We start from the raw sequence: 27,023 nt of genomic DNA on the forward strand, positions 1-27,023 counted from the left end.
AAATCCTGGAATGTCTCTGGGAATCCAGTCTGAACGTTGTTGTTCACTGAAGCTAAACCTGCCGAGGCTCAGATGTGATGCAGAGTTGCTGGACGTGAGTAAATGTTCTGATATGAGGCTCTTAAAGCTGCTGTAGATCGGTTTATTTAATTAATAACGTTGGTCTTCATCACACAGAGCTGCTGCTTTACTGCGAGGCGTTGCAGAGGGTTAGGCTCAGTCCGGCATTATTTAATTTAAATTTATTAATTAAGCAAACCAGCATTATGACAGTTCTGCAATACTGTCGCTAGATGGCGCCACATCTGTTTACATTTGCTAATCGCGCCCAGCACTGGGGTTATTTATATCCACAAAAAGGACCATCAAAACATTGTCAGGATGGAGGCTTGGTGTATATAAGCTTATTTTATCCTGATTAAACGGTTTTTGGTCTTTTTTATAAGCATATAACGTGGATATTGTAACCTTATCTAACCTTTAGGTCCGTATCTCGCTCCCCTTCACCTGAAGCATCCTGCTAAAGCAGCACTCCAGTGGTGGGGTCTGTGAGCCCCTGAGCAAGACCCTTGGCCCCAGATTACTGCCTGTGTGCTGTAAGCTGCCCACTTCTCCCTAAGGGCGATGGGTTAAATGCAGAAGACACATTTCATTGGAATGTACAGCTGCAATGACAAAGATTTCTTCTTCTTAAATGCGTTGGAATGGTCTAGTCAAAGTCAAGAGTCAGACCTCAGTCCGATTGAGAATCTGTGGTCAGACTTTAAGGGGCGTGTTATGTACACTGGAGGTTTGTTATGTTGTCCTATTTGTCTTTTCTTCACAATAAAGAAAATATCCATCTTCAAAGTTGTCGCTCTGTAAATTAAATGTTACAAACTCTCAAAAGATTTGTTTTAATTCCAGGTTATGAGGCAAAAAAAAACATGGAAAACAGCAGGAGGCTGAATACTTGTACAAGGAACTGTAAGTATAAAGTCATGTCAGATATAATTAAAGGAATAATCTATTTAATTTAGTCGAGATTAAATACAAATGGGTTGAAGCTGTTTTTATTAACCTTTTATTGAGTTGATTGTTTTTGTTCATAAATCTCAATTTCTCCTTTTTTTAAATCAAACTTGCAGTGTAATAAAGTTTGCTTAGTGAATAAATGGTAATTTAAAATAATTTTTCTGATTTTTCTACAACATTTTTAACTTTTGTTTGATTTCAGTGATTAAACCTAAATGTCACTTTTATGGTTTTAGTGGTTTTAAGAGGCCAGACGATCACCTGTGTCTGCAGACGTTGAGAAAGTCCTGCTCTGCATATTTCTGCAGGTATTTCCAACAGATTTCTGCATCGTTGGTTCTCATTTCACGTATTTTTAGTGTAGGTATTTTAAATATGTAAATGTCCTGAGTGAAAAGCGAGCAGGCTGAGATTGTTTTCCCCCCGTTTCCTGCGTGCCGTCGTTCACGTCTGACGGCGGAGCCCAGACTCGCTGCCGGACATTTCTCGGTAATTGATGCGTACGAGCGCAGGGAGATAAAGACGTGCCCGGCTGGATGTGCGCTCCTGTGCAGAGACGAGGTGTAAACACAGAGCGGAGGCAGGTGGTGGTTTGGAGAAATAGCCTAAACTTTGGCGTTTCCTCGCCAGCTCTAAACTCTCCGTCACCGCTCCAGTTTACGTCCAGCGGGGGTTTGAAGCCGTCGTGTTTACGTGACGGTCTGAGTCCTTCCTCTGCAGCTGTGTGTACATCCTCTGGCCTCTCGTTTGCTGTCCGCTCTCCATCCATCTTCCACCTCTGCCTCCCTTCTTCTTTTTTTTTTTTAACTTTCTGTGGAGTTATTCTGGTTTCAGGGGCAGACATTCCCTCTCTCTTTTAATCTCCCCTCCTCCTCTGCAGCTCCCGGCCTTCACCTCTGCTGATAAATCCTCTGGCGTGTGCACAGAGCAAAGCGGGCAGCACATTAATTCCTGGCATTTCGGAGGGAACTCGGCTTTGGCCTTGGGACGAAAAGAGCGGCGACCGCGTTGGTTTGGTCAGTGTTACCCGTTCCGCTCAAAGAGACCGCAAGAACCGAGGCCGCTTTGAAGAGAAGAGCGCCCAAACATGAGCCTCTCCGCTCTATTTTAATCACTCCTTCCCTCAGAGTGCTGCCGGGTTTGGGCTCCAAGCACGAATGTTTGCACTAGACCTGCAGCTTCGCCGAGCCGATGCACCGACGTTTTCTGCTCCCCTCGCGGTAAATCTAGTCGAAACTGAACGGCGGCGGGGTTGGCAGAGGGAAGCGGTGCCGTTCAGACGAGGAGATGGATGGGCGGCGGTGAGCAGGGGACAGATGAGGTCTCCCGGAGAGACAGCTGGGAGGGGTGATGATGAAGAGGGAGAGAAGTTGAAAGAGGAGGAGGAGGAGGAGGAGGAGAGGCTGGGAGGGAAACTCCCTCCTGCTTTGTGAGCAGCTGCCCAGGATTCAGTCGGCGCTGCGCAGAGCGTCCAGCGAGCTGCCGGGGAGACGTCTGGCCTTTTGCTGGGAAGCCAGAAGAAACCTGGGATCCTAACGCCGAGCAGCGGATCAAAGTTCTCCTCCTCGTCTCTCTGCAGGTTTGAACTCCTTTAAGGAAGAATTACACCTCAGAACTAATGACAAAGCTCCCGAATTCCTCTCCAGCACCCACTCATCACTGAAATTACTCTCCATCCTTCACGTTTACGGCTTCAAAGCCTCCAGCGATCTTCCAAAGGGGGACGTTTTTATTTTTTTCTCAGTGTGTGTGTATTCAAAACAGCTCGAATAGCTTGTAATTATGCTGACTCTCATCATCTCTGCTGCTGCTGCGTGACTGAGAGCCGAGGGCAGAGGTGGATTTTCCTTCTGATTCAAGATTAGAGAAGGTGGAAGGCGAGAGGTAAACAGAGCCAGCGCTCGTCTAAACACTGCAGCAGCGTATTTACCCCGCCGTGCGTGCTCATGGCCGCGGAGACCTCCAGCAGGACCGGCCCGGGTCCCATCCTCCAGTCCGGCCCCATGCTGCTCCTCCTGCTGCTCCTGCTCTCCGTCTCGCTGTGGACCCAGCAGGCCGAGGCCGTGGTCCACTCCAGCTTCCGGCGGCTGAGCGGGCGCGAGAAGAAGGAGATGCAGAAGGAGATCCTGAATATCCTGGGCCTGCCGGGCCGACCCAGACCCCACCCGCCGCTGAGGCCGCCCTCCTCCGCGCCGCTCTTCATGCTGGACCTGTACCACGCCATGTGCGCCGACGACGAGGAGGAGACGACGGTGGCGAACGGGCCGGGCCTGGGGAGGTACGGGGCGGCGGCGCAGGTCAACTACGGCGCTCTGCCCATCCTCAGCACGCACACGCCGCCGCTGGGGACCGTGGTGAGCGAGGCCGACACGGTGATGAGCTTCGTCAACCTGGGTGAGTGACGGGACGATGTAACCGACTTTATCTGGGAAAAAATGCAGCCGTGATAATAGAAATAAATGATCTAACAGGTACATTTAATAAAATCTGAACACTGCGTAAAAATGCTGTTTAAACAGTTTTGTTTAAAAACTGTTATTTTATAGAGATTCATTCACACAGGTTCAAATGTTATTTATTTATTGGAATTTTGAGGATCATGGCTACAGGTAAAGAAAACCCAAAATTCAGTGTCTCAGAAATACAATACGATACGGCCAAAACTTATATCGCGATATATTTATTAATTTCGGTCGATACGATATAATTATGATATCGATATTAACAAAATAAAAGCCTCAAACTGCAAAGAATGCCAAAACAGATGCCTAAACAAACGTATGACAATTATTTTACCATGTTTAAAATAATCCTGCAATATAACATTTTAAAAATATTTCCTTTAAAAAGTAAATATCGGAAATCTCATATCACCTTTATTAAATAGTTCTTGATATATTTATTAATTTCGGTCGATATGATATAATTATGATATCGATATTGACAAAATAAAAGCCTCAAACTGCAAAGAATTCCAAAACAGATGCCTAAACAAACGTATGACAATTATTTTACCATGTTTAAAATAATCCTGCAATATAACATTTTAGAAATATTTGCTTTAAAAAGTAAATATCGGAAATCTAATATCGGAAATCTAATATCACCTTTATTGAATAGTTAGATCTCGATATAGTTATTAATTTCAGTCGATACAATATAATTATATCGATATTAACAAAATAAAAGCCTCAATCTGCAAAGAATGCTAAAACAGATGCCCAAACAAACGTATGACAATTATTTTACCATGTTTATAAAACTCCTCCAATATAACATTTTAGAAATATTTTCTTTAAAGAATAAAATTACATAAAACCCAGAATGTCAGTCAGTGAAAAACACTGTAGCCTACAGACTGTGGTGTATATTGAAATATCGGAAATCTCATATCGCCTTCATTGAATAGTTAGATCTCGATATATTTATTAATTTCAGTCGATACAATACAATTATATCGATATTAACAAAATAAAAGCCTCAAGCTGCAAAGAACGCCCAAAACAGATGCCTGAACAAACGTATGACAATTATTTTACCATGTTTATAAAACTCCTCCAATATAACATTTTAGAAATATAAAACCCAGAACGTCAATCAGTGAAAAAACTGTGTAATTATAGACTGTGATGTATATTGAAATATCGGAAATCTCACATCGCCTTTATTGAATAGTTATATCGTGGCATATTTATTAAGTTCGGTCGATATGATATAATTATGGTATTGATATTAACAATTTGTTACGATATTAAAACTCCTCCAATTAACATTTTAGAAATACTGCCTTTTAAAAAGTAAAACATATAATTACATAAAACCCAAAACGCTAGTCAGTGTAAAACACTGTAATTATAGACTGTGATGTATATTGAAATATCGGAAATCTCATATCGTCTTTATTGCATAAAGTTATATCGTGATATTTATTGATATTGAATTATTGTCGACCCCTAATTAGACCGATCAGAAAAGTACCGCTAAGTCCATTTCTAATGGACTCGGTTTGGACTCGGTAATGGACTCTAATACTTGGTTTGGACTCGTCTTGCATGAATTCCTGCATCGATGCTCCGTGGCATAGAGGCCATCAGCCCGGTTCTACTGAGGGGTTCTGGAAGCCCAGATAGCTTTGATGGCTGCCTCGTTGGTTCTGGTGTCTCTCATCTTCCCAGAGGTTCTCTATGGGGGTTCTGGTCAGTCCGGTTTGCCGGCCAATCAAGAGCAGGAACACCTTGGTCACCTGGTACCTGTAGCAATGTGGGTCGGTACCAAGTCCTGCTGAAAAATGAAACCAGCATGGACGGTTGCATTGACTGTGGACTGCAGAACACCCAGTGGACCCAAACCAGCAATAACCACCAGTGACTGTGGAAACTTAAAGCTGGACTTGAAGTAATATGGATTCTTGACTTTGATCTCTAAAAGAAATGCAGAATTTACTTTAATCTTAAAACAGGACTTTGGATCATTGGGGAAAAGTCCAGTTCCTTTCCTCCTCAGCCGGGTCAGACGCTTGTAACCCGTGTCTACGGTACGAAGTACCGACTCCTAGCCTGGCCAGCCGGTCTGAATCCGACTTGAAAGACGGTGGTAAGTCTTCTGGTCATGCTACATTCCCTCCGGACCAATCACAGCGCAGGAGGCGGGACTTCACCATGCGTCACTCTAAGCAGCATAATTACCCATAATGCAGCAGCGGTTTTCTACTACCAGAACAGTCAAGATACATATGGAGGGTTTTGTTGATTGGAAGATTAAGAAAGTGCACATGAGTGCAACACGTGTTTTTTTTTTTTTTTTTTCATTTTAGACAGAAGTGGCAAAAGAAATTGTTAACCGAAGAGTCGATGGCTTGACATGTTTCACGGACAAGAAATTGAAAAATCAGTTTGGAGTTGGAGTTTTTTGCGTCACATCCATAGTTATCTATTTGGTTATAACCTGTTTGTCCAGCCGGGCTAACAGACTCCAGCTTCTGTCTACTCCTTGTCAAGCTCCTCTCTCCAGGCCACGGTGCACCTTTTTCTGCCACACTTCTTCCTTCCACTCAATTTTCTGTTTGTTGATCCAGAACTCTGTGAAGCTTCTCCAGCAATGACCTTTTGTTGCTTCCCTACCTTGTGAAGTGAGTCAAAAGCTTTGTTTACATGCACAAAATTTCACGATCGGATTAAATTATGGGATTGTACCGTTTATATGTGCGCACAATCAATTAATCTGATCATAATAAGTTGTATATGCACCAGGCTTTATTCAGAATATAAACACTCTGACATGAGCAGTTATCAAATTCCCCTGAAAAAACCACAGAAGAAGAACTTCCGCCTTTGCTGAACAACAAAAAATGGCAAACAAAGCGGTTTTATACGAGTTTGTTTGTCTTCTGAGCGCCCAGGCTGGACTCGCACCAGGTTCTAATTACTGTTTAAACGTTACTGAATAAATAATCATTTTAAACTTTTTTATTTTTTCAAACAGAAAGATTGTATTGGGAGCCCCGACAGTTTTGCTTCCTGATGTATTTCCACCACTCAAAGCGGGAATATGTCACGTTTACCGTCAGACACACTCGGGTCAGTTTGCCTCATTAAGAATAACTTGAACAAGCGTTTATATTCACGTTGATCGGATTATCAATCGGCATAAATCACCCCTCCTATCTGAATTACAATTTCATCTGATCTTAATTTGATCACAATACTCCGATTGGCTTGTTTACTTGATGCTTTTTTTTATTCCGATTACTTTTGTTCGTGTAAACGTAGCTACTGACCGTCTTCTGGGCATCTGTCCAGTTAGCTGTCTACCCAGTAGGGCTGGACGATAATTCAATAACAATATATATCGACAGACTTATATCGATGTTCAATAGAATAACAGTTTTCCTTCCTTTTGCATTCTAGCCATGTAGGTTAATATTACACTCATTACATCCTCTCAACCAATCATAACGCAGACACAGGAACCAAGCTCCGCCCCCTTCAGAGAGTGCAGAGAGCACACGTTCTTTTTTTTTTTTTAAACTTGCGGTTTTGGTAAAAAGTTGGTTGAATAAAGGGTTGAGTTTGAATTAAGTGTTTGTGTGTGTATCTAAAAATACATTTTAATTACAGGGCTGCACTTAAAATATATGTTTTGAATTTGTTGATAATTATCGATATCGATCAATATGATTTCTATTTTATCAATATGCTTCTTTTCTTTATCCTCCAGCCCTACTACCCAATTAATTATCTCATTAGGGTGTGGCACCATGACGTTTATTCTATGTAAACCACAATCATCAACATTACAAGCTTTTTTTAGACGTACCTGTAAATCAAAATGGATTGTTTGGTTTAAACAAAACCCAAAAGTCAGAATCTGGTTTCATCGTCTCTGAGGTCAAAACTTTACACTGCTTCAGAAATGTATGTTTGCGTGTTTTTAAAACCATTTTTCTCTAGTATTATCACCGTAAATTTCTTTATAACAGCCGCTCTTTAAATCATTCGTTATGAGGAGATGCTTCTCCTGGGCTCTCTGTCAGCTCTTTATTTCATTATTTAGACCAGCGACTCCAAACCCGGGTCATTCAGTACCGAGCCGCACAGTATAAGTATAATTAACTTATATTTCTGTTTAATTTCTTATCTTAAATCTGAACGATGTTTAAGATTCTGTCCGTATATGACTTATTTCCAGGCGCTTCTTTCAGGCTCATCGTTAAACGCGCTATTGCCGTTGTTCTTGGTGGCTAACCGTGTCGCTAAGTTCCCGATCCCGTCGCCCCTAAAGACATTTGTAGGAGAGGCTGCAGGATGACGGCGGCTTTAAAAACACAGCAGGGTTGTTGCAATGAGAGAAAGTTAAATTACAGAGTAGACGGGACACAAAGCAACACTCCAGGGTCATCCCTGAAGTCTACCACCCCCAGAGAAACGAGCTCAGAGGTCCCACTGGTAATCTGCTGGATTTATCTGCCACACCTTGAAGGCCGGTCCATGAAAATATTAACATTAAATCACTCTGTGGTGGAAAAAAATGTATTAGACTCTTTATGCAACACATTCCTGTCAGGTGATGATCATCTGCTGAAGATAAACAGCGTTAAAAATATTTATTTCCAGCTCGGGCCGGGCGATATGGCTTAAAAATAAAATATCTAATTTTATTTTACCACGCCTATGAATCAAAAGTTTTCCTCCTTTTCATTTCACAAAAAGAACTTAAAGAAATTATTTGAGCAATTTGCTTTTATGTCAAGCATTTCATCTGGGAGTTGACCTGAATTCAAAGTGCAACTAAATCCAAGCTGTAAAACAAGACGGCCGCCCTACCGTTGTAAACAATGAAAATATAATTAAATGTTTGCTGCTGGCGGTTTTACACAATGAGCTGAGAACAGGCTTCACTTGTGTAACTTCAGACTAACTTTAAGAAAAGTTATATATTAAAGTGCCTCGTCTTATGGTAAAACTAAACTTTCCTCTTCACAAAATTGTGACAATATATTCAGCATTGCTGGTGTTCTCTTCATGAAAGCCCAATGAGTGCATTTTCAAAATAAAATCCAGATTTTCCAAAAATTAAATATTCATAAATTGTGAATTCAAATTAATTGATTTATCGCCCAGCCCTATTTCCAGCCTTCTTCTAATGATCATTAATTATGTCATTTGCAGTGGAGACGTCACACTGTGTGTGTATCAGAAGTCATTTTAAAACAGGGTTTTATTTTAAGAAAAACAATTACAGCTTTTATGGCTGTTCAAACAGAAAATCAGGAAACTGGTCATCAGATGAACATTTCTACTTGCACAGTTGGCTTTGGTAACTAAACTCACTTTGTTGCGTTGTTGGTTAAAATGAAACATAAGTTTCATGCTTGGTGGTGGGGCAACCTTGAGTTTGGAGACTTTTCCTGCCTGAATGAATTACCTGATATCTGAAAACAGCCAAACGCTGAAAATGAGTGAATGACGAGTTATAACAGAAACAAAAAGCCAGCAAACCTTTAGAAAGCCTGGAGAACTGCAAATGAACGGCGCCTTAAAAGAAAATCAACGTTCGCTGCAGTGGAAGATCTCCGTCTCTGACTCTGCAGAGGCTTCATTGTGCCGAACACCATCCAGGCTGTTGGAGAAACTGTGGATGTAAAACATTTCCACAAGTTCTGGTCCTTTTAAGTTTTGGACTATAATTCATTCAGAGCTGAGGGTAATTTTGGGTATATAAAAGATCTTTAATTGGGGAGATCTTTGGTTATCTTTAGTGAAACCAAACGATTGTTTGGCTGCTTTGAAAAGCTTTTAACCAAGAAACGCTTCAGTGTCACGTTTCCATTGTTGGAGGATTGGCAACAATTCAATTTGATTTTATTTATATTGCGCCAATTCATGAAACATGTCGTCTAAATGCTCTTTCCAAAGTCAGATTCAATGAGATTATACTGATTGGTCAGAAAGGTTCCTCTCTAAGGAAACCCAGCAGGTTGCATCAAGTCTTGACAAGCAGCATTCGACAGATTATTTATGGTTTAGAAAGTATCTCCTGCAAATTTGACAGAATATTGGCTAAATGAGAAAAATACAAATTAGCATAATTAGCGTCCAGAATGTGTGTAACCTTCGGTACTATTTATTTTATTTTACAGCCTCCAAATATGGGTTTAAAAGACCCATATATTGAAGACCTCTGTCTTCATGAAATTAAGTGGAAAAAGGAGCAATTTTGAGAAGTTGTTTAAAAAATATATATGGGTGGCGATGTTTAATTTAATTACACAGCAAAGAAGACGGTTAAGCTTTAAACATTTACACTTCAATAGTGGTAGTTTTGTGATTTAAAGAGGATTTTGTTTTATGTTTTACTGCAGTTGACTTTTCTTTGTTCAGCTGTTAAAACTATTCGTTGTGCGTGTGAAAACTTTCTTTTAACCAAGAAAAGCTTGGGACCCACCGGATAATGTTGGACCCAAATGATTTACGTTTGTGGATTTTGTTTTACGTCATAAACCGAGTCAGAACCTGACTGCATTACGCAGATTAGAGATCTTGAAAACGTTTTTAAACACACGACTTATTCCCGGAAATAATTTTTATTGTTACGTTTAAATGGTGCCAAACGGCGTTAAGCTGGACGTCACGTCAGGAACCAGAAAAGAAGGAAAACGGGACGACGAACACAAAACTTCTGTTTGGTCTTTACTGTAAATATCTGGTTAAATGTGACGACTTTAAATCACTTTAACAGTCCAAAGAGTCGTTTTTGTCCTAAATAAAACCCGTTCGGAGCCAAAAAGACAACTTCAAATTTTTTCTAATTGAACTCTATTGGAGGAAATGTGTTGTCATTTTTAAAGAACCATCGCTTTATTTCTATTTGTAGAGTTGAAAGTAAAGCAAAAACAAGATATTTGCAGCAACAGGATGGAAACATTTTCTTCAGTGGGACGTTAATAAGTTTCCAACCTAGTGACAAAAAAAAGCAGATCTAAAAAAGTTAGTTTAATTCTGTTTGTGAAAATTCAATGCAATTATTCCAGGTAAACACTGAACAGCTGCTAAATCCTGTATGTTTTGTATAATAAATGTTTAGCAGCGTTAGATGTGGAGGGTCCATAGAGCTGAGCCACAGGTTGCAGAGCCCTGCTTTAAACTTTTTAGCTTTTTAGCTAATGAGCTCTCAGCCTCAGCGGTTGATGCCTATCTCTGCGTTAAAGTTAAACATCCTCCTCCCAGCGGCTTCCTTCCTGCTGCTCCTCCGGGGGTCTGGGTGGCGATCAGCGCCGCGTTATCGTGGGAAGAAGAGCTTTTAATGAACTCCCGTCGAGTTCAGGCTTTCCTTTTGCACGACAGGAACCTTTAAAATTTCTATCAGTGGACTCTGGAAAAAATCCCGTCGTCCTCCGTCAACAAAAGGTGTCTCTGGACTTTCTGCCGGCTGAAGCCGTTTTCCAAGGTTACAGAAAACATTTTTTTTTTTTTTATGTCATGGGAAGAAGCAGCTGGCTGGAATTAAAGGCCCCACTGAGACACAACGGTCCGAATCGAGATGAAAATGCCCGAGCGGAGGAGCGTCTCTAAAAATACCGGGCAGGCCTGTAATTAGTGGTGTGTGTGCAGAGCAGCTGCTGCGGTCCGCAGCAATAAGTGTCTCTAATTACCGAGCAGAGCTGCTGCTGCTGCTTGCTGCTGCGCCCCGATACGAGCCCGGCCGGCTTATCGGGGGCGGCGCCGCCTGATTGGCCTCGTTTATCGGGGATTTAATTAATGATCGGGTTTCTCTGGGTGCAGATTTAGGCTTTTGACGCCTTAACTTTCAGCATTTTTAACAACAAAATACCCTCGATTGAATCATATTTAAAAGAAAAATTGATCCAACGCAGCAGTTTTAATCCAACAAAGTGTTTAGACTTAGTCTGAGGAGATAATGAGATGCTGATATTAATGTGTTTATGCATTTATGCAGATTCATGGTTTCTATGATGATCCGTTTCCGTCGCTTTGACTGAAATAAAACACGGAAGAATCCAGTTTTAGTTTAGGATGCTGGCCGGCAGGGATGTGGTCCTCCACATCACCTGTGTTGATGCATAGACATTATAAACGTAGACGCCTGGTTGGGCGGGGTCTGCCTGTGCTGCGGATGCGTCAGAGCGTCCGCCATGTTGGATGTGGCAAATCTGCAGTTAGACTCAGACACTTAAAGAGTGTCAGAGGGACTTTAACCTCAGAATATACTTTATATTCAAATATTTTTACTTGTAATATATAGAGTGTTATTTTATCATTGGCTTCAATCTGACTTTATTTCGTAGAATAAAAATAATCTAAGAATCTAACCGGGCCCCATTTCGATTTCTATCTCTCATCTTTATTCTCTATATCTATCTATCTATGTCGTCTGTCTGTATGTCTGCCGTACTCTGTCTGTCTGTCTGTCTGTCTGTCTGTCTGTCTCTGTATGTCTGTCTATCTATCTATCATCTATCTATCTATCTATCTATCATCTATCTATCTATCTATCTATCTATCTATCTATCTATCTACGATATCTATCTATATATCTAATCTATATAAATCTAATATCTAGTATATATATATTAATCATAGATATATATATATATATATATATAAAATCTGGACATATACTTGTATATAAACACACCTATTTAGTTAGAATACTTCAAAATCTTTATATGCACATCGATCAAAAGCCAGTCTGGCTGCCAATCTTGTCCAAATTAATTTCTATATATATTTTTTAAATATATATAGCTCCATCTATATCTTTCTATCTAAATACTTAAAACATATACACAGTGAAAATAGACGTTCACTACTTTCTGCCACATACAATATGGGGGTGCGGTTAACGTGCAAACCAGCGCCCAATGAGGCGTCTACATTTATAATGTCTGTGTTGATGGGTCACCTGGTGCCACGGCGCCATCTACATGTTGACCGGGGTACTGCACCAACTGGAAATACTCTGGAAGCGTCTTTCCTGGTCTGGATAATCCATTCGTCCATCATCTTCCTGTTCATCCATCTGTCCGGTAAAGTTAGATTAACCCGTTTTTGGATGCTTGGGCTTGTTTAACCGGATAACCGGGAGAGTAGAACCCAGTTTAACAGAGGGGGGGTCTGATTTCATTGTCTGAGCAATTAAAACATCTGGGTTTCCTTTAAGAAACTTCCTCCCCTCGTTCTCAGAGTTGGATTTTCTCCTGCTTGTAACCGTTTGTCCTCGGTTGTCTGCAGAAGTGCAGCAATGTGATTTGTAGCGCCGCCTCCAGACGTCGTCCGTCACCTTTACTGCTGCCTGGCAGATTTCACAGCACTTGATGAAAGTTAAAACCAGAGGTGGGTAGAGAAGGCAAAAACTTAGGTACTGAGTAACTTATCATAACAGCTGATTTAATGTTTAAAATGTATGTAAGTGGACAGACAGACATATAAGGTCATATAAGGATGAAATCCTGGTTTACTAAAGACAAAAATGGGGGAAAAAATGGAATAACAATTACAAAATTACAAATTGAGACAATAGAAACACTTCTAAATAAGTTATTTTCAACATTAGACTTGAAAGCAATTCTTAAAACAGTTAATATATATACAGTATTTTAGAACAATATCTACTGTTTACTGTGTGTTCATCTGACCTCCAAATGGCTCACAGATCTCAGCAGATAGAAAATAACATTAAAAAAACAAATAAGAAGTCTCACTTTAACATAAACTCCAGATTTTTGTCTCTTTGGTGCATTTCTGGTTAAAATAAGTTTGTTCTTTATTCATGAAGTTACTCACAGCAGGTAGAGTAGCAAGAGATTTTACTCATGTAAGAGAAGCAATCAAAAGTAAAAAGGTACAGTGCAGTAAAACTCCTAAAAGTACATTTAGTTCACAAAGTTACTAAAGTAAATGTAACTAGTTACTACCCACCTCTGCTTAAAACAATAAAAGTTCCTCTTCTAGCTGCAAACTTTTAATAGTTAAAGTCATTTGAGCCAAACTCTCGGTACCGACGCTGCGTTTTGCTGCTAGCTTTGCCTCTCGTGGCGCCTTTAGGTCTAAAATGCCGTCGTCTCTGCTCCAACGCTGCGTTTCTAACACCCAGACTCCTCCCCCCCCCCCTCCGTCTGTCTCTGCCAGTGGAGCAGGAGCGCAACCTGCTGCAGCCGCGGCCGTACTGGAAGGAGTTTCGTTTCGACCTCACCCCGCTCCCCCAGGGCGAGACGGTGACGGCGGCGGAGTTTCGGATCTACAAGACGCTGACGGCGGGCCAGAGAGCCAACCGGACGCTGCACATCTCCGTCTACGAGATCAAGCGAGAGAACAGGAACAGGTCGGACGCCCCGGACTCCCTCTGCCGTCGCCTTTGGTCGCATTAATGCAGTCAAGTCTGTTTATGTTTCACCCTGCTGCTGGTTCTGTACGTTTATGGCCTCTGGCGCCATCATGAGGAGAAAACACAGCATTTATTTGACAGCATGTGGTTCATCTCTAGTGATTCTCAGCATTAAGAGCTTCAAACTCCAAAATTGCTAATAATAAAATCAAAGAAATGGATTTATTTCTGAATTTGACTGCAGGTCTGCTGGTGGTTCCTAGAGTCTCTAAAAGTAGAATGGGAGGCAGATCCTTCAGCTATCAGGCTCCTCTCCTGTGGAACCAACTCCCAGTTTTGGTCCGTGAGGCAGACACCCCGTCTACTTTTAAGACTAATCTTAAAACTTTTCTTTGTGACAAAGCTTGTAGTCAGAGTGGCTCATGTTACCCTGAGCTACCTCTATAGTTATGCTGCTATAGGCTTAGGCTGCTGGAGGACATCAGGGTCTATTTCTCTCACTCTGCTGAGTTCTCCTACTGCTCTCCAATCTGCATTGTTTGTTGTTATTTCAGCTTTTAACTTTTTGTTCTCTGTCATTTCTCTCTTCTTAGAAGGTACACCAGGTCTGGCGTTCTGTTAGCTGTGACATCATCAGGGGAGGCAGATCATCCTCTATTACCATCTAACATAGAAAGTACTCCTGGGTCAATGTGAGCTTCTGTACTTTCTGTGTCTCTGCTCTGTCTTCTCTAACATAGAAAGTACTCCTGGGTCAATGTGAGCTTCTGAGCTTTCTGTGTCTCTGCTCTGTCTTCTCTACCATAGAAAGTACTCCTGGGTCAATGTGAGCTTCTGAGCTTTCTGTGTCTCTGCTCTGTCTTCTCTAACATAGAAAGTACTCCTGGGTCAATGTGAGCTTCTGTGCTTTCTGTGTCTCTGCTCTGTCTTCTCTAACATAGAAAGTACTCCTGGGTCAATGTGAGCTTCTGTGCTTTCTGTGTCTCTGCTCTGTCTTCTCTAAGCCCCAGTGGGTGGAGGCAGATGAGCGTTCACACTGAGCCTGGTTCTGGTTCTGCTGGAGGTTCTCCTCCCTGTTAAAGGGGAGTTTTCCTCTCCACTGTCGCTTCATGCATGCTCAGTATGAGGGATTGCTGCAAAGCCATCAACAATGCACACGACTGTCCACTGTGGCTCTACGCTCTTTCAGGAGGAGTGAATGCTGCTTGGAGAGACTTGATGCAACCTGCTGGGTTTCCTTAGAGAGGAAACTTTCTCACCAACCTGGAGGATCTGATGGAGTCTGACTTTGGAAAGAGCCTTGATGATGACATGTTTCATGAATTGGTGCTATATGAATACAATTTAATTGAATTTTACATGAATTTTCAGACCACAGATGTAATTTGCTGTTGTTGTTTTGTGGTTATATTGCTGCAAAGTAAACGTTCTGGTGGTTCTGTTGCTGCAGAGAGCCGGAGCTGGTGCTGCTGGACATGCAGTCGGTTCCTGCGGGTCAGGAGGGCTGGCTGGCGTTTGACGTCACCTCCGCCTCCAACCACTGGCTGCTCCAGCCGCGCAGCAACCTGGGAATCCGCCTCTACGTAGAGACCGAGGACGGTGAGAGCCCGGCTGGGACCGGCCCGACCGCGACTTTCTGGGTCTGTTTAATCCTCACCGACGTTGTTCTCCTCCAGACCGCTCCCTGTCCGCCGGCTGGATCGGGTTGGTGGGTCGCAGAGGCCCCCGCTCCAAGCAGCCCTTCATGGTGACCTTCTTCAGGGAGAGCCAGATCCCGTGCCGGCCGCCGCGAGCCGTCAGGCCCCATCCCAGGAGGAAGAAACCCAAATACGACCTGCCGATCCCCACCATCCACGGTGAGGCCCACCCCTCCTCAGCTGGAAGGATTCTCCAGAACCAGAAGACTTTGGTGTAGAAATACATCAGCTCAAACACATGAATACATTATTTTAAATTAAATTGGATGAAACTCTGGGGGAAAAAAGCTCACTAAGAATTCAGTTTCTGCTCAAAAATGCATTTTAATTCCTCACTAATTTAATTTAAATAAAGTTTTTCGTCTTTTCAGGTCGCAGTCCAGTCAGTAAAGGTCAACCCTGCAAGAAACACGAGCTCTACGTCAGCTTCAGCGATCTGGGCTGGAAGGTAAACCGGTTCCGTTAAATTCTCCTGCAGTGAAGGGAACGTTTACCGTATTTTTATTTTTTTTCATAGTTTGGCCGAACCTGCAACTTATATATCAATTTTACATGTTTAATTCATACTGACCAAGATGAACCAAGGGGTAAACATTACACATTTATAGCCACAAGAGGACGCTCTAGGTCTGTGAAAACTATAATGCTGCTCTTCCACCACTTAAAATTTGTTTAAAAGTTATATAAAATGTATAAAAAGTTATAAACAACAAAGACTGAATGCATGTTTCACTGTTTCATTCTTTATTCACGCAGCAGAGCGTGATGCAGCTCTAAGGAACCAGACAGAACCTGTTATTGGGCCGTCTGTGAAGCTAACAGCAGCTAGCGCTAGCTTACAGCTCTGTTGTCTCTGTTGTCTGTATGTTTTACAACTTCCATGATGCACTGAGCTTTATGTTGCTGTGAAACATCCGTGTCGTACTGTTAGCTTAGCGTGTAGCACCGTTACGCTCACGGTCTAATTTCAGCGTAATTAGACCGAAATGCTCTGATGAGAACTTTCCTGGTTGGAGTTAACGGCTTGTTGAGCTAATTTACTCCATTCATCCTCCCATGTATGTTCCCATGTTATTCAGCCGGTTGTGAAAGCAGCTGTGTGATTTAATAAATTGCCTTTTACCAGATTAAATGTCAGTTTTTATTCTTGGATTGTGTGAAATAAACGTCTAAATAAATGCGACTTATAGTCCTTAAAATAGTAGTTCAGGGGAGTCCTGCTCCTGGATCAGACGCACGGCTCGGTACCAATGAGAGAGTTTAGCCATTTCATTCAGGCGTGTTGGAGCAGGGACGCATCTAAAAAGCGCTTGCAGTTTGCTGTTCAAATGTTAAAATTATCAAATTAAACATGGAGTAAAGTACTTTGTTATTAACATTTATCATCATTTCATGTTTTAGTCTTAGCTGTTGATTTATTTACTAACTAGCCTTAAATATTTATTGTGACAGAAAGAAGGAAACCAGTAAACCCAGATTATGTTGATGAAGCTCATTAATTTTAATCCTTTGCTCGTATAAAATCATCTCCCTCCATCCTGAAGTCTTGTGGTTTTCTGTGCCGGGCAGGATTGGGTTCTGGCTCCGACCGGCTACTCTGCCTACTACTGCGACGGTGAGTGCATCCACCCGATGGGCGCCTGCATGAACGCCACCAACCACGCCATCATCCAGCAGGTGGTCAGTAAAGGCTCCTCACACACGCTCCTGAAACGGCCAGATTCAACAAAATCTGCAGCTTTCTTCTGTTTTTTTTGCTGTTTCGTATCATCAAACATGTTTTAATATTGAATTTAAAGAAAACCAGTGAAGCACAAAAAGCTGATTTTAAAGGATGAATTCATGACTTAAGATACAAACCAACCAGGACCTGCAGGGAAAATGTATTTACCTCTTTGTTACATCATGAACTAACTGAATTAGTCACAATTATTACCCGACATGCAGATATTATTTAGTTTTGTAATTAACTCTGCTCCGTTTTTCTTGTAGTCTGGGAATCCGCCGGTCAAAAGTTTGGACTCGTTTGTCGTTTAGTGGATTTTCCTTATTTTTATTATTTTAAACTATGTAGTAAAAGTATAAAGAATCTTGCAGCAAACCGAGAAATAGCTTAAGGCAGTGGTTCTCAAATCTTTTGTGTTGCGCCAACGTTTAAGTTATCAAAATTATTATTTCTGGATAAAAAAAAAAAAAAAGACAAGGCTGTTCTCATTCCTCCCCTGCAATACCTTCTTGTCCCCTCAGGGGGCGCCACCACTATTTGAGAACCACAGGCTTAAAGGAGCTTTAAATAAGATATTTACTCTAAATTCAACCTAAATCATTCTTATTTCTCACCCTGGATGTTTTTAACATTCCCTAAAAACAATCAGTCCTCTCCATCAATATTGTTTTAGTTTTTTTCCTTTCAAACCCAGAGGGACGGTCCAGAACTACTTTGAACTACTTCCTGGTTCCTCAGCCAATCAGATGAGAGTTCCCAGGGTTCCGGTAGGAGAAGCGGACCAGAACTAGAACAGAATACAGCATCATATACACGTCCTGTGGAAGTAAAAATTCACAGCAGCAACTGTTTAGAAACGGCGTATTAGATTGTTGTGATTAACAAGCTGTTGTACCGATTTGAGCCACAAGGTGTCAGTATTACTTATAGCTCCTTTAAGGTAAAAAAAAAAAACCTTTATAGAAATTCAATGTTTGACACTATAAGCAGTTTTTCAGTTCCAATTAATTTTAGTTTTAGACTGAATCTTTATTTATACAGACATAAAATGTGTTGTGAGGAATCGGCCTTTAGAGCAGAACCAGAACGTCGTGATCCAGCCTGATTCTTAAAGTAAAACAAGCAACAGAACAGGAATTGTGTCATTTCAATATTCAGAAGTGCTCAACTTTGCTTTTCGAGGTAGTTTAATGGAACTGATTTATTTATTTGCTTAAAATCCTCTAAAAGGTTAAAATAGTTTTTAATCAAATCTCATTGCTTCAATAATTGACACACCGGGACTTTACGTACGTAAGCTCGTATCCAACACTGACATTTCTATACAATTCTTCGGGTTTTAGAAAAGAAAAAACTCCATATGATCACGATCATCATATCTAGTCACTCCAGGAGATCCCAACGCAGCAGCCGAGTTTTTGTTATCGTCTGTTGAGGCGATATTCAGGACAGATCTGTTCACTATTTGACTAAATTTAGTAAACTATTCGCATGCGTCTAAATTTAGTAATCGGATGTCAAAGTGTGACACTAAAAAAAGGCACAATTTCCCTTCCATACCACTAGGGGGCGCTTTGTTCTTTTAAACTCAACAAAACTAGGAAATGTGGCGTGAGCGGCCTAAATTACTTTAAGTAAAGTGGATAAAAACCACAAAGTTCTTCACAATATAAACCATAAAACACAAAATAAAAATTGCATAAATGCCACATAAAACTAGTAAAAGCCAGTCAGAACAAGTGTGTTTTTAAAGAATAAGCGTCTGTGTTCATCTTTTACTCCCATCTTCCAGCGCTGCGTTCACTTGCAGTCGTGCGTTTTATGTTTACTGGTTTTTATCCGAATATTTCTGAGTGATAAATGTGTTACTAATTGTCTAATTAATGATTAAAAAACCTTTAGGTCCACCTCATGAAGCCCAATGAAGTACCTTCTGCCTGCTGCGCGCCCACCAAGCTCAGCTCCATCTCCGTCCTTTTCTACGACGACAACAACAACGTGATCCTGAAGAAGCATCGCAACATGGTGGTGAAGACCTGCGGCTGTCTATGAGGAGAACGTTTAGCCCGGACATGAGCTCTGCGGCGCCCCCTGGTGGATTTATCCCAGACTTTCAGCCTCACGTCCATTTTAAATCCAGTTTTCTGCTGGAAACACGTTAAAAGTTGCGCCAAGAACTCCAGATTAATGCGGCAGATGCTTCATTTTCACGCAGAGGTGATCAGATAGACTAGATGCCACATTGGCACCGTTTGACTGGTATTATTGTTCTGCTCCAGTTGCTGCTAGATAAGTAAAAGTAAAGTAAAATAACACATTTCTAACCAATGGGCTTCAAGTTCTGAAAAAAAGGGGCAAATGATCCGTTGTTGATGCCTCATTTCTTGTAAAACTGTTTTATATGAACAAATTGTGTATCTTATTAATAAACCTGTAACAAAATACTTTTATTCAGTGGTGATGTTTTAGTGTATTAAAACAAAGTCAGATTAAATATATTGATCGCTTTATTGAAAATGTAAAAAAAAGAAAAAACGGTACAGTGGAAACATTTTTTTAGTTTCTGGACACTAATTGAACTTTTTTTTTTGTTTTCCTCTGGGTGGAGAGAGAATAAAACATTTATTGATCAGTAATTTTGCTGAGAACTAAAGTTTTAACATCACAGGATAGTTTTTTTTTTTCTTTTTTCTGGGGGGGGAACTCCATCATCGCCCACCTGAGACAATAAGGTAGTTACATAATAAATATTCTAAAACAGTAGGGGGCGCTGGTGCTTATGTGCCCTGTTTATTGTCCATTAAATACTGACAGGTCCCGTGTTGGTCATCGTCCTTCAGCTTGAGGTCATCGTGTCTCTGAAACAGTTCAGGGATCAGTTTAAATATCGTGTTTGTGCTCAGACAGTAAAAATGTCCCAGTAGCTGCGTCTGAATTGAGAATCTAGAGTTAGATCTACAGCGCTCACCCAGGGTCGGCATCTCCTCCGCGGTGGTCCGTTACGCCTGGACGTCAGCCAGCTCCGGGGGCATCGGGGACTTGGGGTGTTTGCTCTCAAAGTGCTGCTTGAAGGTTTTTGGGTCGGGCATTTGTGTCTAAAGAGGATCGAGACAAACGGGACAAGTTAGCTTTTGCTTCCTGGAGACCAAAGGGAAGTGTTTACATCACTGAAAAAGCTTTTACGTAGAGGGAACAGTAAGCCTGTCACAATAATAAATGTTGCTGGACGATAATTTTACTAAAACTTATGATAAATCATATTATTGCCATTTGGAGACCTTTTTTCAACTCATAAAAATGGCATAACGTAAGTATATCCTCTCGACCGGCCGGCTCAGACATTAAGCGGGTGGCGTTATTTGTTTCTTTTCTTCTTCTACTGTTTACGTTTGGCTTCCAGATAGACAAGTCCAAGTAGCGCCATCTCTCTACAGCGCCGAGTCTAACGTGTTTTTTAGACGTACAGTAAGAACAGACATGGAGAACTTTTAAACCCTGAGGTTTCATCATACGCCCGCCAGACCACTACGGTCAGGAATCCCCCATTTTCTGTGGGAAACCCTCGCAAAATTCACCTCCTCCTACAACGAAGGAAACGAGAAGAGACGCTAAAACCTGTTATTCTGTCTCAGAGAGAAGAGACGGAAACATGAGGAGAAATAAGCAAGCATGCATACGCAAATTAGTAGGGCTGTGCATAAAGATCCATACAAAGATTAATATTTTAATATCGATATACCTCCCAACCCCTAGGGGGCATTATTACAGCATTTACAGCCATTACTGTTCACATAGAGGAAGTGAGACAAATTTGCAGACAGGATTTTAGAAGCGCCTTCGTCTCTAAAAATCAGACGTTTTGCACATTTTTGGTTTCTGAGATACGTTAAACGCATTGAACCAAATGCACTTTATTTTCCTGTTAATATATCAGTGTTCAATAGAATTAGAACATAAATATAATATTTGGCTGGTTTTGTTGATTGAATGACTTTGAGCATTCATTTGAAAGTAATAAATATCAATATTGGAGTCAAATCAAGCTGAGCTACGCATCTAGAATCATATCATCCTAGAAGACACCCAGCTCTACAAATTATCACTCTTATGTTAATTAACCATGTGTGATTAATTGATTATCGCGACAGGCCTAGGTAATCATACATTATCTAAATGTTATTTGAAATAGATCTCAGACTAAGTTGTTCGTACTGACCCGACAGACGGGACACGTGTGGACCAGCGCAGCCTTGGCGGCGGTTTTCTGGTCGGCGCCCTGACCCTTCTTCTTCTCTGCCGCCTTCTTTGCGTTCTTCTGCTGGGACTGAATCTTCTGCTGCCCGCGAGCCATGGCTCTCAGCTTCAACCTGCAGGACGGACGAAGAAAGGCTCGTTAAAGACGAAGCCGGCACAAACGCCGTGGCGGTAGCAGCAACAAGCCCAGAGGCTGTTTTTACGGGACAACTTTAACCTCATATTTCCACTGTGAACAACCATTTAGGCGATGAAATGCCTCCATATACAACAACAACACAAAAGAAAATCCAGAATATAAAGAAAAAGTCACTTGATCGCCAGTCGGTCCTAAACTCAGCAGCTGCAATGAAGAGCTGAGCTGCACCAATAATATAAATAAAACTGCAAACCTGATCAGCTCTCTAACTGCAATTATGAAATGTTTTTATTTGAGGACAAGAAAAATAAAAAACTAATTTGAATGAGTTTTTTTATATACCACTAGCTGGAAACCATATACTGTATTTTTCGGACTATAAGATGCATTTAAAATCCTTAAATCTTCTCAAAAATTGATGGTGCACCTTATCTATGAAAGACTTTGTCTTTCACTTTAACACTAAACTGGTATTTAAAATTAGAAGAGGACCAAAACTGCTAACATTTTCACACACAATATAAGAACTGAAGTTATTAATGATCAGCAAATCCCAAAAAAAGGCTTTGAATTTGTTTTTCTTCTGGTTTTTACAAATGTACGCATCCATTTAAGGAATTTCAGCTAACTAGAATATTTCAGCACAGGTGCATCTAAAACTAAAATATCAAGTTACTTTATTTCAGCAAAACGATCATTAGTGATGCAATTATAGCGTTAATTTCTGTTGCTGTAAATTTTGATGCTGTACAGCTTTATATAAAATTGTCACTATAATTGTCAGCGGTGTAAGTAAGAAGATTTAGTTCTGTTCAGTAACGATTCGACACTGAAGAGGTTCTGATCCAAAGTGGTCATTTAGTTCAGGTCATTTACCCATCACTGAAAATACTTTTATTTATTGGCATTTCTAACATTTAGAGGATTAGAGACCAGATTATTTGATTATGCAGACCATGACGTAACATTTCTCTATTGTTAAAAAAAAAAAAAAAAAAAAATCACATTATCAGAAAAACCAGAATTAACAGCCAGATAATTAAAACCCAAAAAGATTTGGGTTTTAATTATCTGCAAGCCAGTGATCAAATTAAACATATACACGTCTGAAGGATTACTTTGCATGAGCAACATTTACTTTTAGAATAGGCTTACTGAAATTAATACACTTTTTAATTACGGCCTATTTTATTCAGATGCCGTAAATGAAAGTTAAAGGTTTTCAAATTGGCTATTAAGGCAAATAAATATCTTTACAGGTCCCCAAATGTATTTACAAGACAGTTCTAGATCTACACCATCCAGGGTTAACAGTGTGGGTAAATTTAAACGTAGAAATCTAACCGATTAAAGGTCTAAAGGTTTAAAAATAGTAAAATAGTCCATAAGCTACGAATCAGATACTAACTTCAGGGCTAGTGACCAGTTAGCGCCGACGGCAGCTCAACAGAACCTCGGCTTGTTATTTTTCTAAATAAATCAGCTGTAAATACACCAGAGTTGGACAACTGAGGCTGTTTATACATTTATATTTGATAAAACGTCTAGTTTGGTTAAAAACTACCGTGGCCTTTAGGCCTTCTTACCCCCCAGCCGGCGCCGCCTTGATGCTAACGCTACTAGCTTAGCAGAGCTAAAGTTTCACACAGCTCAAAGTTGGTTTTTAACGCATTACTTTCACGTTTAAACAATACCGGCGGGTGCGCGGGCCGATTTAAACAGTAACAAAGGTAAGCAGGAGCTGTTTGGCAGCGAGAAATTAATAAAACTCGGCGAGGTTTACCTTAGAGTCGACTCCTTCACTCCTTTCGTCGTTTGTTCTCCTTTGAATGCGGAGTTTTTCCAGCGCTGCGCAAGAACACACGGAGCGAGCAGCGCCCCCGGTGGACGGAGGTGGAACTGCACCACGAACCCGCATTATAATTCCAGCTCGAAAGAAAAACGCTTCGTTTATGCCAATTATGTTCTATAAATCAATGACAGTTGCATTTATTTACTAGATGATTGCAAGCATAAAAGCTTTACTATGAATGTCTTCACAATTATATGTAAAGCTGAGTTCATCTGAAATCAATAAAGCCAACTGGACCAATTCAGTGTACGATAACCCGTGCAATCACAGACACACATAATATATATATATATATATATATATATATATACTAGAGAGATAAGATAAGAGAGACCTACGCTACTTACTATCTTCTCCTTCTAGAGAGCAGACACATATAGAGGAGATCTCCTCTCTCTCTATTCTCTTCCCTAGAGCTAGAGAGATATAGAACACCACACTCTCTATATCTTATTAATCTGAGACACACACAAGAGAGAATCTATTCTATATCCTACACACACATAATAAAAATAATAGCATATAGATAGATATACACACATAGATATAGATATATATATATAGATATATATACACACACATAGATATATATATATATATACACACACCACATATATATATATATATATATATATATACACACACATTATATATATATGTGTGTGTATATATATATATATATATATATATATATATATATATATATATCTTATATTATGCGTGCAATAATCCTGAAAGTGACTTCTGCTGCTATCAATAACTGTAACCACAACAACTGTTATAACTTTGGGCAATAACTAATGTGCAACTAATCTATTTAATACACTGTGCTATAACCTGTGCAATGATCCGGAAGAACTTCTACTACTATCACCAAGTGAATATGTCAGTACATGTGTATGTAGGCATATGTATGTGTGTGTATATATATATATATATATATATATATACACACACACACACACACACACACACACACATACGTGTATATATATGTGTATATAATCGGGAAGTACACATGACATCATCTGCCTACTCCGACTTCTTTTGTATTCTTTTTTTTTAATATTCTTGTTTTTCTCACTTTCTTTTTGATCTACTGTATATAATTGATGCACCCTTTCCTACTTCTGAGCCGATGTGACAAGTGATTTTCTCCAATGTGAGATCAATAAAGACTATCTTATCTTAGCAATTTCTAAAATAATACATAAAAAGAGTAGATATGTTTGAATAATTCTTCTTGCATTAATGGTTTAACTCTAGAGAAAAATATAAATTCATCATTGCATTGAACTGAAATGGCGTCCGATGCAGGAAGCTGCTGTTGGGGATACCGTAGCTTGGAGAAACGCATTATCAGAAGGTTTTATAAGGTTTGAGATGTTTAGCTGCAGCGAAGACGACTTCAGAACATCCAGATGTGTCCAAACGGGCCAGAACCAAGTGCTTCTGAGGTGCGTTGCCACCAGTGCAGAGCTTGGCAACAACCAGCGTGGGTTTTAAATGATTCAGACGGGCGCTTTAAACACAGTTTCACCACTTTATTACAGTAAATGAGTCGATATCATACACACGGATAACAGAGACGGACAGGTATGTGGGTTATTGTCTTTCCAATTCAACCTTCTCCATCACCTGAACAGTCCACTGGGTCAGAACCAACGTTAACAGCTTATCACAGGAAAAAAACAAAACGAAAAAAAAAACATCAACAGAGTGACACATCGGCATCAGCTTAAAGCTTTACAAGAAGAAACTGAGATTTGAGGTAAAGTGAGACATTTCTCTAAATACTGCCCAGTATTTTAATATTGCAGCCAGAGGACCGTGCAGGGTTCTGATCCCAACTCTTCCTGTCTGACCAGCGCCACCTACAGGCTAGACATTGTAAACGAACATTAATGGCTGAAACATTTTAGGACCGAACAAAACTGGGGACTGGACACCGAAACTAGAAATCGGATGTCCGACATAGATGAGCTTCCTTCTGTTGGCTTAAACAGATTTGATTAAATTGGAGTCTGTATGGAAGAGGAGAAGCAACATTAAGTTGTTTATTGTGTAATTCTGTGCTTTAATCGAACCCCTACCACGTTCAGATAAAGAAATGTTAAGAAACTGACCTGGACTCAGACGTCAAAAGGCTACGTTCTCATAAAACAAAGCTTTATTTTTCCCCACAGTTTAACTGGAATATTTCATATTTTTTTACTTGAGCGTGCAATATTTACTTTTATTTTTGGCATTTCTAATAAAGTTTTATCCTCTTGTTTTAGAACTAACTTTAGATTAGCTTGTTAAAAACTTCTTAACGTCTTGCTCTATTATTGCTGCTGAATTTCCCCATTGTGGGACAATAAAGGAATTTATCGTATCTTATTTTGCAGCGAGTTTTTGAAAATGTAATTAACCATAAATTTAAGGCAAATACTTCCACCATGCTCTGACCTTCAAAGACGGACAGACTGCATCCGACTTTTTAGGAAAAAAAGCGATCTGATTGTTTGTAGGATTATTTTTTTTTTTTTATTAATGATATGGAAAATTAGAAGGATTAAAGTCATATCCAGAGAAATCCAATCACTAGGATTGTTAACAGGATTATAGACGCCCTGAATGAAGCAATTTGTCAGCTCCTAGTCTTGAAACCGTCTGGAAATTTGACAATTTTCCTAAATCTGGATCCAGTTGGAAAATAAAGTTAGAAAAATGTTTCAGATTCCCAAATTCTATAACAGCTCATCCTTGCAGGTTAATTAGAAGCCAATTAACCCATCAGTCATGATGTTGGACTGTGGGAGGAAGCCGGAGTACCCGGAGAGAACCCACGCATGCACAGGGAGAACATGCAGACTGGAAAGAGTCCAGGTTGAACCAGAGATTTTCTTCTGCCTAGCTTCTCAATTTATTCATTCTCATACAACACAATCAAATCTGAATTTCTGGGGGGAAAAATTAGGAGCTTTTTATATTAATTTGTACTTAGATGATGTCCTTCATCCTATCGTTCAACTCATGAATAGCTTTTTTTATTTATTTTTTTAGAGTTTCTGAGATTAATACACACTTTTTATAAGGATTAAAGGATAAATTTCCTGAAATTTTCAGGTCTCTGGACCTTCTGAGATCAAGGGCTATAAACTGGACCTGTGACTAAAAATGTTTCAGACTTTTTACAAACAAAACAAAATGTATGGGAGGAGGAATCTGCATTTTATTTATAATAAATCAAGTCAGATTTCTTTTGAAGTATTGTAGATTTTCAAACCGGGCTAATCTAAAAATAAGCAACACGGTTACTGAAAACCCAAACAGGTAAATGTTTCATAGTACAGGAATAAAAAAGAAAAAAAAAAAAGTCTGAAAAATTCCTAAATCATTGGAAAATAATAAATAAAATAAAATAAAAAGGTGTCTTTGATTAAAACAATGAGGGAAAACAATCGGTTTAATCTTCTTGGACACAGGCGGGTGAACAGAAACCGAAAACATTGA

General features: G+C 40.2%; 2 protein-coding genes across 2 annotated transcripts; one reads left to right on the top strand and one right to left on the bottom strand.

The window, feature by feature from the left end:
- The first annotated feature begins 934 nt into the window (after positions 1–934).
- Positions 935–19,730, top strand: bmp8a (bone morphogenetic protein 8a). The gene is made up of 8 exons (XM_021312367.2): positions 935–966; positions 2,594–3,408; positions 13,662–13,854; positions 15,308–15,456; positions 15,534–15,713; positions 15,926–16,002; positions 17,124–17,234; positions 19,183–19,730. Exons 2-8 carry the CDS (start codon positions 2,961–2,963, stop codon positions 19,330–19,332), a joined length of 1,308 nt encoding a protein of 435 aa, XP_021168042.2. The 5' UTR covers positions 935–966; positions 2,594–2,960; the 3' UTR covers positions 19,333–19,730.
- A 222-nt stretch (positions 19,731–19,952) lies between these two features.
- Positions 19,953–23,597, bottom strand: zgc:91910 (uncharacterized protein LOC445276 homolog). Its single transcript, XM_012855647.3, has 4 exons — positions 23,457–23,597; positions 21,497–21,647; positions 20,249–20,375; positions 19,953–20,138 (listed from the first exon to the last, which is right to left on the bottom strand). The coding sequence occupies exons 2-3, from the start codon at positions 21,629–21,631 to the stop codon at positions 20,280–20,282; spliced, it is 231 nt and encodes a 76-aa protein (XP_012711101.1). The 5' UTR covers positions 21,632–21,647; positions 23,457–23,597; the 3' UTR covers positions 19,953–20,138; positions 20,249–20,279.
- Positions 23,598–27,023: the final 3,426 nt, after the last annotated feature.

The sequence above is a fragment of the Fundulus heteroclitus genome, chromosome 13 (assembly GCF_011125445.2).
Source record: "Fundulus heteroclitus isolate FHET01 chromosome 13, MU-UCD_Fhet_4.1, whole genome shotgun sequence".
NCBI lineage: Eukaryota > Metazoa > Chordata > Actinopteri > Cyprinodontiformes > Fundulidae > Fundulus > Fundulus heteroclitus.